General features: G+C 45.8%; 1 protein-coding gene across 3 annotated transcripts in view; it reads left to right on the top strand.

The window, feature by feature from the left end:
• The window catches only part of LOC119374082 (uncharacterized), a 471,916-nt gene that overhangs the window by 405,791 nt on the left and 48,416 nt on the right, over positions 1 to 17,709 (top strand). For all 3 annotated transcript variants that reach the window (XM_037644139.2, XM_037644141.2, XM_037644140.2), the window contains 3 exons: positions 1,591 to 1,776; positions 6,793 to 6,963; positions 9,051 to 9,144. In XM_037644139.2, coding sequence (XP_037500067.1) covers positions 1,591 to 1,776; positions 6,793 to 6,963; positions 9,051 to 9,144 — 451 coding nt within the window. The remainder of the gene's footprint in view (positions 1 to 1,590; positions 1,777 to 6,792; positions 6,964 to 9,050; positions 9,145 to 17,709) is intronic.

Here is a 17,709-nt window from a genome sequence, read left to right as displayed (position 1 = left end):
ACGCCGGACTCGTCTGAATATACTGCGATTTCTGACGTTGCCAGATACGCCGAAGATTGCAGACAATTAGCCCGTTCGCTGACCACCGAGGACCAAGGCCACCAAAAGCTACGGCACGACACCGACCGACCTCTCTCTACTTTCACAACTGGTGACCTCGTTTGGCTCTGGATCCCATCGAGCACTCCTGGCCTTTCCTCGAAATTGCGTGCCCGATATCAGGGGCCCTACCGCATTCTTTCTCGCACGTCTCCTGTCAATTATGAGGTTGAGCCTCTGACAGCATCCCACGATTTACGTCGTCGTGGTCGGGAAATCGTCCATGTCAGCCGCCTGAAGCCCTATTACGACCCCGCTATACTGACAACGCCTTAGGTCGCCAGGATGGCTCCGCTATTCACCAGGGGCCAATGTAGTGAAGAGTACGAGACGACGACGAAGCAGCCAAGAAAGCAAGCCACATCGTGAGTGGTAGCCACGCGACCCGAGCTTGCGCTTGCTTGGATTTTGGACCCTCGACGTTCCTCGACGTTCCTCATCGTTCCTTCACGTTTGTACGTGAATAAACCACGTGACAACCACTAAATATTTTGTCGTTTTTCCTGTTTTTCGGCTCTTGTGTTTCCCATCTCTTACGTTTATTTCCTATGGTCCCTTCAAAAACGTATCAGCGGGGTTCTACTGTAGCACTCGTCTGCATCTCAAACAGCCCCATGCCATGCACATCCACGAAAACGTCTCCGAAACTCCTCTTTTGCATTAAATTCCTGCAAAGTTCGAATTTCATTGATGTTTACATTCCTCACTGTCGGCTTTACATCTTGTCCTGAAGAGGGATCTTATTCCACAACTATGAAATTCCATGTGGCCTTCATAGAAAGTGTTCTCCTCTCACATTCATAGGGTTCAGATATTAGACCAATAGCTCTGCTCCTTCGGCTACAAACCCAGAAAACGCTTGGTTCTGCGTATCGGCCAAAGTCATGCCAGCGTCTCTGAGCTGCGTTAGTGCCGTACACTAACGCAGCTTTGCACACTGCCCGAGAGGTGGCGCAAAGTTCTCGCCGATGAGTTTTCCCCAATGTTTCCCCAGTGTATCGACGTGTTGACCACTTGTTTCATTCCACGCTGCCATCACAATGCCGGCCAACGTGCTTCAGCGAAACACTAGTGGGGTGCATTCACGAAAAAGAACAGTGGCTCAAGCTCATTCTTTCGTGCTGCCACTGCCACAGGCACTGGCTGCATCCTGTTCACTGCACATTCATGGCGATAGCGCCAATGGCGCCAAGCAGCGTCTGTGCCGAGCAACAAACTCCACAAATTTGGTTTAACCCCGTTCGACCATGGCAGTATCATTCACATTTTGCAAGCATGGTGTCTGGTTCAAACCCTGCTCCACAAAGAAATACGTTTTGTGTTGTTAATTTATTTGCTTATGGCGATGATCATGTTATGCGACGTAGGGACAGACAAATGGACGGACAGTTTTCTCGTTTAGTCAGCATAGAAATGCTTGCCGCATAAAAAAAAGAGAACAGTACATCATTGGTAGATATCAAAAACGTTGCCTCTTTTTGTGCAATGCAGGACCCACCATACTTCAGTGAGCCCTACTCTGAGCAGACTGCCGACGAGGACCAGATGAAGAAGCTGCTGGACTTTGGAGACGACTACTGGGCCTTCATTGGGAGCCCATCCGATACTTCCTCGCTCAGTGGCCAGCCTAGAGACCTGCCCAGACGATCCCCTCACAAGGGCCGCCCGGCCACAAAGGTACTTTTCTCATGCCCTCAGATATCAGCCCATAATTGACATTCTCAAGCAGTTAAACCTTGATACAATGAAATGTGTTTGTTGGCTGTTTTACCATAAGGAAGCTTCACTGCTACCACAAAGTTAGACTGAGGCAGTAAATTGAAACTGCTGGTGTCACCGGTCAAATGGTTGTGTGAGATGCAGTTTTTTGCAAAAGCATTCTTTGAATTGTGTGACAGTAGAACAGTCACTGAAGCGGAGAAGTGTTTCCTGGCAATGGCTGGGAGGCGAGTGGAAACCTGAATGCTCTCTTCCATGCCTCCAGAATTCTGGGGAGACACAGAGCATGCATTCAGCACTTTAGCTCACTACAACTGGCATTTTTCCGTATTCTCCTTGGCCCATGCTTTGCGTCACCACCAGTATGGCGTTTCCACAGAGGTACTAAATGCAACAAGCTCTCCCTTATCTCGCAAGCGATCTTGACTAAGAACATCGGTCTCTGCTTCACAATATAACACAGCTTGCTCTCCATGAAGTAAAAAAACAAACTATTCTGGACTGTGATGAAAAATTCGTGAACACAGGGTGTCGTTGGAGCCGACGTTCGGACAAGCGGACTTGCCTTCTCCAAGGCTGCAACTTGAAGTTGCAGCCTTGAAGAAGATAAGTCCACTTGTCAAAGCGTTGGCACCAGCGACATCCACGAATTTTTTTAATCTTCCATCTTCTCTTAAACTTCTGCTTATTCTGGACTGTGAAGAATAAGGTAAATTCCCAGCAGAAGCAGTCTGAACTAGCAGGCACCTTTATGACAAATGAAAGGGTTTTTTTGGTGATTGTGCTGCTGCAACATGTTTTAAGTACCGTATATTGCCGATTATAAGTCGACTCCGATTATAAGTCGATCCCCCAACTTGCACCCCCTTCTAGGGGAAAAAAATTTGCCCGTGAAACAGTGCTTACGACTCGTCGTCGCTTGAGAGAAGGACACAGTCACGGTCATTGCCATCGTGTGAGCCACTGCTGCTGCTCGCCGTCGTAACGAGTGCCGGTGGTCGTGAACCCAATCTCGAAGTGCCTCCTCAACGGCAGGGTATCATCCAGACTTTGGTCCGCGAAAGGAACGGCGTGTAGCAGCAAACGTGAAGATTTTGGTCCTTTGTTTTCTCCATTCCCTCACGCACTTTTCTGATGCGTCAAACTTGCGCCCTGCTTCAACGTTGCTTTCCGACTCTGCGTAGTGGATCGCTTGCCTCTTGAAAGCAGCGCTGTACTGTTGCCAGCGTAGCGGTGGCATCTTGGCGTCCGTTTGGCAGCGTCGCAAATCGCGCACACCACTGCTCGCAAGCGAAGCAAAATGCAGGAATGGCGAACGGGCGTGAGTGCAGAAAGACGCGAAGACACTTGTGGGCGCATGTGACTGGTCATGTGGTTTAGTTCCCCACAAAGTGTCGCCAGCCCGCACTGACGCCGATGGTTTGTCAACGAATTGTTTCTATTGTATGAAAACAAAACTGCAGGGCACATCGCAAGGTAAATTCCTCTTTATTCATAGAGCATCGTTCGCCCTCTATCAAAAGTTTGAAATACTGCTTTCAAGATCGTGTTTCCCAGGCAGTTCGCATTAATGCCGCACGGCGGTGATTTTTAAACGCGCTCCATAGTTTCGCCTCGCGTGGTTTCGCTATAGTTTCACGATCGTCGTGGCAGATCGCAAAGATGTCTGGCTCCAGAAGCGGCGCGCACGCATTGGGAGATAGCTGTTGCCGCAACTCCGCTGCCTTTGCGGCTGATGTTATCGATGCGTCAAATAGCAGGCAATCCGAGGACGACGACCTTTCGTCGGACCCCACAGATAAGCCGACTTTACGATTCCGCGTATAGGTCAACTCCGATTATAGGTCGACCCCCGAACTTTGGAAGGTCATTTTATGGAAAAAAACGTCGACTTATAATCGGCAATATACGGTAGTAGAAAGATTTTTTTGGAGCTGCTCACAGTTAGCCACCGCCCTAGTACTGTCTGCATATAATATGTAAATGTTCTGTTATGAAACTGGCTTACAGGACTTCTGTTAAACCAATGCAACCAAAACTTGCGATTTTGTACCGGCTCTTGATCAATTAATTGGACATAATTAGGGATGGGCGAATAGTAAATTTGAGGTTCGAAGCGAATCCGAAGCGAATAGTGATTTAGTCGAATAATTTCCAATCGAATAGTTCGAATAGTATTTACCACATATTATTAAGAGAAATCAGCATTTTCGTCATGATCCTTGCACAATGTTTTAAAGAATTGGAACTAGGTATGAGTGAATGTCACTTTTTTGGTTTGAAATGAAGTGGAGAAACCTTGAATGGGGGGGGGGGGGTATCAAAATTTGAATAGCAGTAGATTGAGAGTTATAAGTGGTACAATACGTTACAAGTTAAAAATTACTATCCTTAGCGCATATAAGCCCATATAACACGCTTTAAAATTTTTAAAAATATGTATGCTTAACCTTGAAGTGTGGCTTTGCGGCAGTGCAGATTTCCCCTGCAGGGTGCTTTCACGGTACAGCAACCCGACACTGCAGTGAAACCACCTTTACAGGGGGGTTATGTGCGGTCATACGTACATATATTCATTCATATCGAATACTTCGAAATTTCGAATAATATAAATTCGTATCGAAGCGAATTCGAATACTGTAATATTCGTTCGAATATTCGAAACCCCCGAATATTCGCCCATCCCTAGACATAATGTGTGTGCACTGAGTCATAATGCAGAAAACGTGGTGATTCAAGTTGTCACCTTGTCTTCATGCGCTTTCCAACCTCTGTGGTGGGTATAGACCAGAACACAGCGAATTCCATGAGCATCGCCATATTTGCATCGCGCGTCGCGCCATCTATCGCACACGCGACGAAACAACATGCGCGGGCTGCCACGCCAGCAGACGCTACACAGAGCAAACGTGAAACTCCCGAAATTCAGCCCGTCGGATAGCATGTTTCGCGTCTTTTCTAGCCTGGACATTTTCGCTGATTTTATTGGAACATCAAGAACATCTTGCTCATGTAAGTCCACAATGTATACAGTACGTGCTGAGTGGGCTGCGGAAGCAACCTCGTCAGATACGTACGCTGTTACATTTGTAAAAAAACGTTCTCGCAGTAGTACGCGTGAATCGTAATTGCAGTGCGGCTCACAAAAGAGTGAGACGAGGTTTTGTTGCCCCATATTACAAGTTGTGCACAAAGCTTTGTGAAAGCTGATCATTCAAGATGCAACGCGTAATAATTAGAGTACGCTTTACGGGTAGTTTCGCGGAACGTAATTTTTGTTTCACGAGCGCTCTTACAATAATGCGTCTTGCTCACAAAAGCGTGCTATCAGAGAGTATAACCTGCAGTATCGTTTAGCGATCCCTTTTGGAGGCTACCTGCGCGTTTTTATTCTTCTAACGATGGTGCTTTGCAAGCGAAACTGTGCTACTCTTAGTCAAGCCGGTTAGCTACGCCTGCGACGTAAAGGACACTGGCGCGAGTACTGTTTACTTACGTGCCAATATATGTACTATGTGCAGCTGGGTGCCTCGTGTCCAAATAAATTTGGGGACATCAAACAGTGAAATGAAAACACGAAATTCTGGCCAGCTGTTGAGCATGCCATTTATTACCTTTTGAAGACGAAATCTCGAAGGCGTGGATGCCACCAAAAGCACTAAAGCTTAATACTACGTTGAAAGTGGCAAAGCATGCTGATTGCTTGTGCTTGAAAGCACTACCTTGCACTAGATTTTCGTCAAAGGAAACGCTCAAAGGTATGAAGTGCACCCCCACACAAAGCTCACGCCTGCATTCAACCCAGCTGCGTATCACGCAAATTACGTTCGCAAAATGAAATAGGTGGGCATCACACTGCAGAATGCACGCAGTTAGTTTACTTACTCGCGCATTTTCACTCGGCTCCTAGTTTTTCTGCTTGAATCACAATTATCCACTCGTGGCGAAGCTGAAAACACCGCACCGGCACTATTTCCGTGGCGCGTCGTAATCGTCGCAGACAACGCTAATATCCTCTTGTTGTGCTGCTTGTTTTGACATCCAAAGACGACGCAGTAGTGCCCAGACGAGCTCTTATATGCTGAAACGGCGTGAACGGGTACTTTTTCGCACTTTAAAGCCTCAGAACTGCAGCTTGCCCTGTTTTCATGGTGCAGCCCGCGCGCGCCTTGGCAGCCCCGGTCAGCCCGGCGCCTGGGTGCGAGAGTATCCGCTCGGCTCGCCAGCAGCCTGGGTGCGAGACAGGCGTGCTCTGGTGTATACAACAGCTGTCAACATTGCATTCGTTGGACTGAGGGTAGTGGTTCTGTTTCGTGAACATCATAACCTCAGCATAGCACCACTCTGCGCAGCATCATAAATCAGGCGGGCGTGATAGCTTTGCTTCCACAGTGCATTGGAATTAAGTTTCTTATGGCTGTACGTATGGCGTACAACCGCTGTGAAGAGGGCTTCGCTGGCACAGTATCAATTCTTGGTAGGCGGATCTCAGTTTCATAAAGACTGATTTTTTTAGTGTAATCGAGATGTGTTTTTGTTTTGTACTGCCCTAGTGATCGAACATTTTTGTAACACTTTCGTTGTAGTTGCATAGGTCAAGTTTCAAGATAACAGTGTGTCAGTACACTGATAAAGTAAATTGTAAGTAAACTAGAACCCTACACACAACCTCTGTATGTAGAGTTCTAACTGTACCATGACACTTCCTTGACACGTAGGCAAGACTGTGAATGCGTCTTGCCACTGCAAATGATGCAAGCTTTTGTTGACCTTACAGGGGCCCCGCAACACTTTTCCAAGCAATCATCTTTATTGCTTCACAAACTGCCTTGTGTGCTTTTACTGTATTGGAATTATTTCTTATCGAAGTTTTCAAGAAGACGGAAGGCTGTTAGTGTGCACAGTGTTCATATGTAAGCTTCATTTTTGACCGAAATCTGTCCTGGTTTCAGTGTTGTTTTTCACTGTTTGCAGCCGGGAGGCATTACAGAGTTTGACTCGGACTCGGACATAGAAGACCTGCACCACCTGTTGGGCCAGAGCACTCGCGCTTACACCTTCATCCGCAGCAGCCTGCAGAAGATTGCCGCTTGCAGCAAGGAGTCTCCTCGGGGGCCTCGGGAAAAAATGTCACCACCCAAGTTTGTGAGTGCTTGCTCCTCTCTTGGACGGGTTATCGTATTTCATAACATATCGTAAAAAAAAAAGGCACCACTTTTCTTTTTAAAGGAGCACTGACATAAAATTTCAAAGGCCAGATAACCTGTGGGATGGATTTGTGTGGACACACACGTATCATCTACGAAATATCAACGGATAATAATGCCTAGAACATATTTAAAATCACGTTTAAACTGCGCGTCGCCCCACTCCACACGAAACGCACCTTCGGTGTCCTAGTAAACAACCAACGGTCACCTGCGTCACGAGTTTGTGTTGGCTGCCACGATTGTTGCGGGCGCTCTCTCCCACTGACTCCTAGCAGACCTTCTGAACGGAAAAAAGGGGAGACTTGCACGGGAGTACAAAGCCTGGTGTCCTCGCCTCGGCAGTGCATCTTGGGGGCGTCACGCATATTTACAACGTCTCAGAGGGCATTGTAGCAGCACCCAAGAAGCCTTCGTTGAAAAGAGTTGTCGACGTGGTGCTCATGTGCACGCAGTTTTGTGTGCTCACGTAGCCATCTCTGTTTACATATCCACCACTCTGGGCCCCGTCTGCCTCGGCGCTCTCTGAAACCGAAACTGCGACTGGGCGCTATAAAACCGTCTCCAAATAATAAACGGTCGCGCGCTTGAGCAAACGAGCTTTCTAGCCGTGATAGGTGGGTCGTTAACTACTTATCGCAACAGAAAAAACAAGATGCAAAATTTTGGTGTCAGTGCTCCTTTAAGTGGCAGAATTAAATGGAGCATTAAAATGTGCTGGTCCACTATTCTGCCTATGGTTCGTGACAACCTAAGACTAAGTGTAAGCTCCGCCCCACCCAGACAAAATTTTCATAGATGCCCCATCCAATTGCATTCACTCGTTTCCGGGACGTCAAGCACCTGTCATGTTTTTCAGGTAGGTGATTCTCCCATGCAGACGCATGTTTGTGTCAGTGGTTTTCGGTCAAGAACTTCCTGCTGAATTTCAGCAAAAATTCCAACATAACTGCTCAGTTAAAAGCAATACTTTAAGTAGGGACGACAAACCTTCAATTATTAATATGCGTAGTATTACCATCAACGGCAAAAAAATAAGTGCAGTTACAGTGGAGCCCACTCTCTCTTGCACAGGTGAATGGCAGGCATGCTTCAGCTCTTGGGGCGGAGCCTGTGTTTATTCTTGGATCGTAACTGACCATAGGCTTATGAAATAGTAACACACGGGGACACACAAGAGAAGCAACTCAGAAGTCATAAGTTTCATCAACCAGCACCCCCACGAGGCGCTCACCGCTTTTTCAATAGATGTCAAAGACCTGTATTATTCTCCGCCAATAATGTGTGCAGTGCTAACAATAATGTGCGCAATGCTAAAGAAGGTTTTTTAGCTATTCACTACCGTTTCCGGCAGATGCACTCCCCTGTTCGAAGAAACCACAATCATCGGCAGACATCGGGACCAGCGCGCTCGCAAAATCATTGAAGCCTCCCATATTGCGCAAGAAGGTTTATCATGCACCAGCACAGCATCTGTTTGTTTGTCGACGAAAGAATTATCTATTTGGGAAGAACACGTGTGATCATCCCTTGATGTTTTGTCATGCTGTAATGTTTTTAAAAAAATTTTTCCGTATATATTTTCCTCTCGTGTTCAATAAAAGTTCAGTTGAAAGTTAGGGCTTGTCTGTGTTGCTTCTCTTGTGTGTCCCCGTGTAGAATATTGCGCCGTTACTATTTCATAATGCGAAACCAACTAGCCCATAGCTTCACTTGACTATAGTCTATGAGCACAATAGCACAAGCTCCCGTTATTGCACCACAGCTTCAGCAGATGCAATAATTTTTTTTTACTCTGCAGTGACTTGCGTCTGTGTAAACATAATTGCGACATACTACAGCACAAAAAACGTATGAACGGAACAAAAACGATCAACACGTGCGCTCGTCCTTGTAGTTTTTGTCCCACCCAGCACAGATGGCGAATCTGTGCTGGGCGGCTTTGATCCATGTCAGCATCTTTGCTTGCAAGGGTGATGCATCATTTGCAGCTAAGCAGTGCCATGTTGACCATGTGTTCCACAGGCGGAGCTGGTGGCCACCTGCCAGACCAACCTGCACTGGTTGAAGATGATCCGCATACACCTCCACAATGGAGAAGATTCTCCACAGCTGCAAAGTGAGTGTGGTGCATTGCTGGCTTCCTTGCATGCTGCCCTTTATGTTGCGTTATGCAGGGAGAAATCAATAACACAGTCTCCTATGCATTCATCTATGACAACACGAAAGTGAAAGCCATCTGGTATGGCTTTTTTACCATTCTGCTTTGCTTTTTTCAGTGAAGCTTCTATGAGTTACAGATTTTAGGGGCGGTGGCATAGTTTGTGAAAAACCCGGTGCCAGCGATTGTACGGAAATGCGGATGTACACAAATAGGCCCGCCTCAAAAGTACGCCGGTCACATGCGCATTTCTATGGGCCATTTTCCAATACAGTAGAACCCCGCTGTTACGTTCCTCACTGCTGCGTTTTCCCGGCTGTTACGTCGTTTTCCGCCGGTCCCGGCATAGCTCCCATAGGATACAATGTATTGGGAACCCCGCTGTTACGTCGTAACTGTCGGACCGTTCCCGTATGATACGTCGCGAAGTGCGCTCGGAGCCGACCGAGTGACTACCAAAGAGAGCCGCCATGGTGCATTTTCACGCAGCTTGGCCTCGTTTGACCGTAATATTAGCCGCATGAGAGGCGCAAGCAACAGAATCTTTCAATTGATGCAAACAAAAGCATGGCCTTCGAGATTCAAATTGCAAAGATGGCGTCTATGACGTAACTGCTCGCGAAAGCGAGGCCTTCGAGATTGGCACTTACTATTGACAAAAGCATAGCCTCTGAGATTTGCGTTGCACAAACATGGCGTGTATGACGTACTTGCTTGCGAAAGCAAGGCCTTCGAGATTGGCATTCACTTCTGCCATCGGGTTGGCGTAGACTCATCATCATCGTTATTTGTCGGAGAGCGGGAGGAGTTCGAGCTGGTTGGAGCTCGCACGGTCGTGCGTGCGGTTCGCGGTCGGACTCGCCGTGCCGGTCGTGATTGCCTGTGCTTATTTCTTTCATGCCTACAGCTGTTGGTGTTAAAAAAATCACATACGTTAATTACATTTCTGTGGATGAGGCTGTCCTAAGCTCCGCGTTTCTATCCATCGACTAGATCGCGGCTGAGCGCGCCAATTTTCGTGCTGCTCGTAAGAATTGAAATAAAATTCTGTACCACTAAATATTTTGCCGTTTTTCCTGTTTTTCGGCTCTTACGTTTCCCGTCTCTTACGTTTATTTTCTACGGTCCCTTCAAAAACGTATCAGCGGGGTTCTACTGTATAACTGGTGCTCTCTCGATCGGGGGCTTCTCGGCTGTTCCCGACACGGAAGTCTGATCTTTTATCGAGGTCACTTGTCTCATTGTTGCCTTGTTGCATTTCATTGTTTTGGGCATGACTGTCATTGTTGCCTGTACAGTAAAAGCTCATTATTTGACACCCGTTGATCTGAAAAATCGGATAATTAAGATGTGTTCTCCGGACGCGGCAAGCGTATGTATTGTTTAATCGCATTACACTCTCATTAAGGGGGGGCAAGGATCTTAAAATAGCAAAAAAACCTTAAAAACGTCAGTTTTCGGAAATTACAATATCGAAGTATTTATATAGTCTATTTATATATCAGCCTCTTCTAGCAGCATTTATAGTCCAAATTATTAGGCTTGTGCGAATAGTAAATTTTAGGTCCGAAGCGAATTCGAAGCGAATAGTCATTTGGTCGAAGCAAATTTCGAAGCGAATTCGAATAGTTTATATCGCATATTATAAAGAAAAATGAGCATATTTGTCATGACCCAACTAACCAGCGCAATATTTTTAAAGTTGAAACAAGGCATATGCATATGTGTGATGAGATGCCCTGACGCCGCTGAGAAGACATATACCGTATTTACCCGAATCTAACGCGCACCTTTTTTCCGGGAAAACGAGTCCAAAAATCGAATGCGCGTTAGAATCGAGTACCAAAAAAAAAATCACAGCATATCCACGGAGTGAATGATGATGAGTGGGCGAAGCTGCGGATGTTCATCGGTAAACCGTGAATCTTCCGTGAATTCTGCCCAGTACATCATCACCGACGTGAGATCGGGCGCGTTTATACTAAAGGTTCGATGAGTTATGACGACTTGCAGCTCACTTTAATTTTACATGTACGCTGTGAATTTTCATTGTTTAGAAAACCATTGCTTTAGAAAACATCTGGCGTCTTTCGTTAAGCAGCTGGCGTCTTTTCGTTCTGCTTTAGAAACATCTGGCGTTCTTCCGTTTTGCTTTTACAAAACATCTGGCGTCTTTCGTTGGTTTATTTCATCAATCAACGGCGTTTTGAACAAAATTTTTATTGTTTAATCACGCACAGGAGAAATCTCACCAGGCACTACCTTGGAGGTAAAGAATGGCTGCTAATGGGAATGAGAGACAGAAGAAGTCGGCTTTTAGCTACCGCTGCGAATTTTTTATTGTTCAACAACGCACAGGAAAAATCTCCCAACGGCACCACCTTGGAAGTCAAAGCGTAAGACTGGTTACGCACTACGACTACGACTACGACTACGAGGGACGAACGGGTGCCGCCTTAAGGAGCTTCGCCCCTAAAAAAAAAACTCGGTTATCATATTGCCATCGACATTTCAAAATGGCCGCCTACGCGCCTTGGCCATTTCTGCTGTTTTTTCAGTTCGTACATGTGCTGAGGAGATTGTCATCCTGCTCTGCGTTCGCATCGACGGCATGGAAGTGCCGACTCCAAATACTCGACGAGTGCACCACGATGCCGCATTTAAAAGAATAGTTATTACATGTGCAGAGAGAAGGACGGAAATCAGGCCGCATCGCGGTCGTTCGGAGTTCCCGAAACGTGCATGCAAGACTGGCGCAAAGAGAAGCAGAAGATTTTTCACAGCAAAGCTTCACGAAAAGGTTTCAGTAGACCAAAGCAGGGCCGGTTTCCCGAAATCGAAGAGTGTTGACAGCGACAAGTTGTCTGACAGCGACGAGGACTGATCCATTACGCGACTCGTATCGCCGCCGTAGTGGTGACAGTTTTAGCGGCAAGGCCCGCTCTTTGACTTTGTGTTTTACTTTCTTGAATCTTTAGTTCTTCAAAACCCAAATGCTTGTTCTTCTGAATGTGCGAAGTTTGACTCCTTTGAACCTTTTTTGTTCTTTTCTCTCACGAAAAATGCGTGCGCGTTGCAATCGATGTATTACTTTCTTTTTTTTTTTGGTCGCGGAAAACGGGTGCGCGTTACAATCGAGGGCGCGGTAGAATCGAGTAAATACGGTATATGGGTATACCTGCTCCCCGAACCCATATCGTAACAATGGGTTCGGGGAGCAGGTATAATGCGTGCTGTCAGAGACGCTCGTGAGGGCCACAAGGAAGAGGAGGCATCTGGCACGGCACACAAACATATATTCTGACATAAACACACAAACAAACAAATACAAAGTACAGCAAGACAGCACGCGGAGCGTCTTTAGAAAAAAGTTCAATGAAACGCCGCGCTCACGCTACGGGTCTTGACTTGGCGGTCATGGCTGCGTTGCGGGTCTTGTATGAGAAGGGCCAGGCGGGATATCGCAGGTTCCTCTCTGTTTGCTGGGCGCCGGGGCAGAAGACGTGTTGTTGCGAGGTCCCTTGGGCGTTGACGCTCGACCAGGTCCCTCCGACAGATGTTGTCCTCCCGAACGTGGGCGTCCGACCAGGCCAACGTGTCTTCCCCGCTCCAGCTTCTGGCTCTGTCTGCCTGGCCAACGTGGCCTGTTATTTTTCTTCTTTTTTTTCTCTCGCGCCATGCGGGCACGCGCAGGGAGGTATCTTCAAGATGGGCAAACCACTCTTATTCCAATGCGCGTGCTTGCGCATTTGCGACGCCGCTTCGTCGTCTTCTCAGCGGCGTCAGGGCATCTCATCACAATATGTCATTCTTTTTGGTTCAAAGGGAAGTGGAAGCAACCTTGAGTAGTAGCAGGATTTGACTTTCGGTAGAATGCAAGTGATAACCTGTAAAATATGTTACGTCTTAAAATTTACTATACTTAGAGCATATATGCCGGCATAACAAGCTTTTAAACTTAAAAACGATGAATCGATGTGAGGGTAGTACAGTAAAACCTCATTAATTCGAACTCGGGTATTTCGAAATCCCGCATAATTAGAAGGATTTCTGCGGCCCCGTATTTTGCAATGTAAATTTGAGTGGATAATTTGAAGCGGTAGTCAGTATCAGCCCGGTTAATTCGAAAACTTTGGGTGCCATGTGCCAATTCCCAAACCGATTTAGCCGCAAATCCGCAGAAACGATGGCCCTTAGGAGCCACAAAGCATTGTAATGTAGCAATACTAATGAGTGACAAGTGAAGCATCCCAGCCTCGCTGCTGCCAGTGCAAGAAAAAAACAAAACAAAAGGTGGTCACTTGGTCAGCTGAAATGTGCGCCTGCGGAAAAGAAGATGTGCTTCACTGCAACACAGCAGTGACACGGGGGCAGAATGATGCATGCTTCTCTCGACGTGAGCGCTTCATGATTTACCCATTCTTTCCGGGAAAATATAAAAATTAATAAAGGGCGGTCTGACGGAATTCACGATGTATGCGAACCTCCGATTGGCGGTTGTTCTGGCAATTTGCGCACTTGCACTGCTGGCGTAGTACTTGCCTGCAGTGCCTACTTCGAAAACTCAGTTCGAAAACATTAATTATCATCTTTTCCTCCCAAAACACATGGCAGATTCCGTTACACTGGTCATTATTAAATTCTTTATTTTACCAGAAAGAATGGGCAAATGGTCTCATCATGATGCGCTGACGCTGCGAGAAGCAGGTGACATGCTGCCCGCGTGTCACCACTGTGTTGCAGCGAAGCACATCTTCTTTTCTGCAGGCGCCCATTTCATTTGATCACGAGACCGTTTTGTTTTTTCCTATTTATTTTTTTTTCTTGCACTGGCAGCAGCGAGGCCCGCCGTTTCCCCGGTTTAGCGGCAAAATTGGGACCAGATATTGCTGGAAAAAGCCCTTGTAGCCACAAACTAGCAGGCACAGCAAACGACCACCTCTGATTGCTTCCAGTAATTCAAAGCTCCCATTTTCGATGGAGGCGAAAATGTTTGAGGCCCGTGTACTTAGATTTAGGTGCACATTAAAGAACCCCAGGTGGTCGAAATTTCCGGAGCCCTCCACTACGGCGTCTCTCATAATCATATCATAATCATAGCGTGGGTTTGGGACGTTAAACCCCTCAGATTATTATTAATTCAAAGCTCCTTGCATCCCGCTTTTTGTATGTTTGTATGTGGTTAATATAAAAACCCACTTAATTAGATTTTTCACAGTCCCAGTGACTTTGAATGAACAAGGTTTTACTGTATGTTCATTAACCTTGAAGTGGGGCTTCACGGCAGTGCGGATTTCTCCTGGGAAGGTGTATTCACGGTATAGCACACCTCCGCTGCAGTGAAACCACCTTTACATGGGGTTACATGCAGTATATAGATGTCTATTCATTCATTTCGAATACTTCGAAATTTCCTAGAATTTAAATTCGTTTCGAAGCAAATTCGAATACTGTAATATTCGTTCGAATATTCGAAGTGCTCGAATATTCGCACAAGCCTACAAATTATGCTTTGGAAAAATATTATGTTATGGCACAATAGCCTTTCTTTTTGTTACAGGCCCACTAGATTAAATTACAAATGCTTTTAAAACTTTAAACGCGATTTTCTTTGCTTTGTTATTTTCTTGACGTGAATCTGCCTTACGGAAGTATTGAGGAAGTTTCTGTGAACATATTTAAACAACTTTGGCAGCATCATTCATTTCAGCAACACCTGAACTACAGGCAAAAGCTCTTTTTTTTTCTCAGCCTTGATGCAATTGGAATTACTTGATAAGCACCAGCTAATTACTGGAAGCTAATTTTTACCTTCCTAGCTTGAAAATTATTTCGGATCAAACAAATAGCTGTTTTGACATCTAATTTGCATTAGCCTGTGGGGTGGACCTTTTAGAAGAACCACGTACTTTTGAAAAAGTAACTTTTTGTGTTGTAAGTTACCATCACAACCTGTAAGAAATTAACTAATTACAATCTGAGATCTTTTTGCAGATTTGAAATCTCTATTCAGTGATGCACATGCATGCCAATTTTCATTAAGATGAAATGTAGTAAATAAAAGCTTTTTTTCAAGACCCTCATCCCCTCTAATTCAGCCATATTTGGCCAGAACCCAGTTAACTCGGACGATCCTCGGAGCGCGCCAAGCATGATGCGCCACAAATGTGCGAGGCAAGAGAGCGAAAACAGCGTTTGCGAACAATCAAAACAACCGCGAGCCTTCAGAAAGGCGAGGTCACCATCCACGATGTTAACACAATTGCGTTGTTGGCGACCAAGGCTTCAGCAACTATGGCGAATTTGTTTCGTTTTCGATTTTATTCGGTGCATGCGAACTGCGTGGGCTCTATTTATTATCGCGTCGATAGTGACTGGGGTCAAAGCTTGCAACAAGCAGTAGTTTTGTTTTCACCGCATGCCTTCAGAACTGCATAGTCGTGATCCACGATTGTGCATTAGCAAGCCAGGTTTATTCAGCAGCAGATGCGGCGCTGAGCAGTTTTGTTTTGACTCTGGACATAGGCCTCACGCGTGCCTTCAGAACTACGTGGACGCTATGACCGTATCTGGAGCGACCACGGTTTCGTCCAGAGCGGATGTGACGCTCAGTAGCTTCGTTTCGACTTTTGCGCGTGAATGTCGCAGAGCTCAAACATGCTGGAAGCTGTTGAAGATGAAGAGCTTCAGTCGTGGTTCGTATGCTGGCATAAAACTCGCCTGCTACGTTGAGATTGACGAACAATCAGTTGCCGGCCATTGTTACGGCGAAAAAATTGTTGTCACGTGCACGTGGTGGTGTTGGTGGTGGCAATACGTAATAAGGGATGGGTTCAGAGCACATTTTGGCTTAACACAGGGGGGTCTTAAGCCGCAGTGAAGTCACGAATGACAAAAATTGTGGCTTTCACACTGCTCTTATGCAGAATAACTACTGGATTTATGTATTCACCAAGAAAATAAAGATGCCTTGATGTCATGGACATTTGTTTGTTGTTTTCTTGATATTTTCCATAATTTGGCATTCGGTTAATTCGGCCATTTTTTCCTGTCCCACGGCATCCGAGTTAACGCGCTTTTCCTGTAGCAGCAGAAGTGTTGCGCTGCTAAGCACGTGGGTGAAGGTCCAATTCCCAGCATGGAGGAAGGGAAACGTTAGGAGGGGCCAATGCGGTTGAAAGAAAGAAAGAGAACATCAAGCTTCGCTTGCCCCCATTTTCTCAATAAAGAAGGGCTCCTTATCTTTTTTTTATTTTTAACACTGTAAAGAGAAAATGAATGCACAGCTCGCGTAGTAACGTGATCTTCACATTTTTAAAATTTTGTTAGTCATGTTGGAACACCGCGAAGTCGGAAGTGAATGTGCAGCTTGCATGGTCACATGATATTTGCACTTTCTTTTATTTCTTTAGTTACACGAGTGCCACAAAGATGGAGTGAGCGCACAGCTCGTGGCTTCATTTTGGTCACACTGCTCACACTGGCTTCTCATTCAAGGTCACCTTCACACAAGACATATAAAGCTTTTGCCTTAAAATAGTCAATCAGTAGCCAGTGGAAATGGAACCAGGGAGCATGTGATGTTAGAATGTGCCATGCAGTGATAAGGAAGGGAGAATAAGCATGTTAATTTTGGAAATGTAGCTTTGGCGAGGCATCCTCTGTTCAAAATGCCTGCAAAATTTAAGATAAAAAGTAAAACTCGTTTTAAAGGGGTACTGACACAAAAAACTTTATTTGTCATTTTTTTGTGTCAAATGACAGGTCAAGCCCTCAAGAGCCTAGAAAATGTACTGGTGAGCTTGAGTGCACCCTGAAAAAGTAATTACAGTATGTTTCTAAAAGCTGGTTTTGGTTCTTATTTACCCTGACGGCACGACACAGTATGAGCCTCTCGTCATGTGCTCGCGCAAGATATCGTGACATTTCCACGGCCGCTCTGCTCTGTGTCTTGGTACCCGACGTCATCATAAACCAGCCGTACCGGTGCATGAAGTCACCAGGATTGACACTGTAGCCTGACATCATGATAGTGTCAATGTCATCGACTTTAACGTCAAAATAAAATATCTCATCAGCATTTACTGAGCCTCACACTTGCTCACAGCCATCTCTGCGTAGAGGAGATTTGTACGGAAGAGTAAACTCAGCTTCGAAAATTGGTGTCAGTGCCTCCCTAAGAGCAGGGTGGGAAATCATTTCTGATCAACGATGGATCCCAGGGAGGAACAGTGGCAAAAACCTAGTGAGGAGTAGTTAGGAATGCAATGTGCCAATATTTATACCTTGCATAAGCTATCACGTATGAGCAATGTAAAAAGACTTAGCTGTCACATTTACTACTGCGGTGCAAGACTACGAAAAAAAGACAACTGGCAGAATCCCCTCAATTCTTTAAAGGATCACTGACACGAATTTTTAAAATTTTTGGATTGTTGCTCTAAATGAAAATACTGGTGTTGAGAAACCTAAAATGAGTATTGTGATGCCTGGGAATGCATCGAATATATTTTGATTACCGCT

Source organism: Rhipicephalus sanguineus, chromosome 11, assembly GCF_013339695.2.
Source record: "Rhipicephalus sanguineus isolate Rsan-2018 chromosome 11, BIME_Rsan_1.4, whole genome shotgun sequence".
In the NCBI taxonomy this organism is placed as follows: domain Eukaryota; kingdom Metazoa; phylum Arthropoda; class Arachnida; order Ixodida; family Ixodidae; genus Rhipicephalus; species Rhipicephalus sanguineus.
Note: the sequence above shows the minus strand (reverse complement) of the source record. Positions and strands in the feature narration are given on the sequence as shown.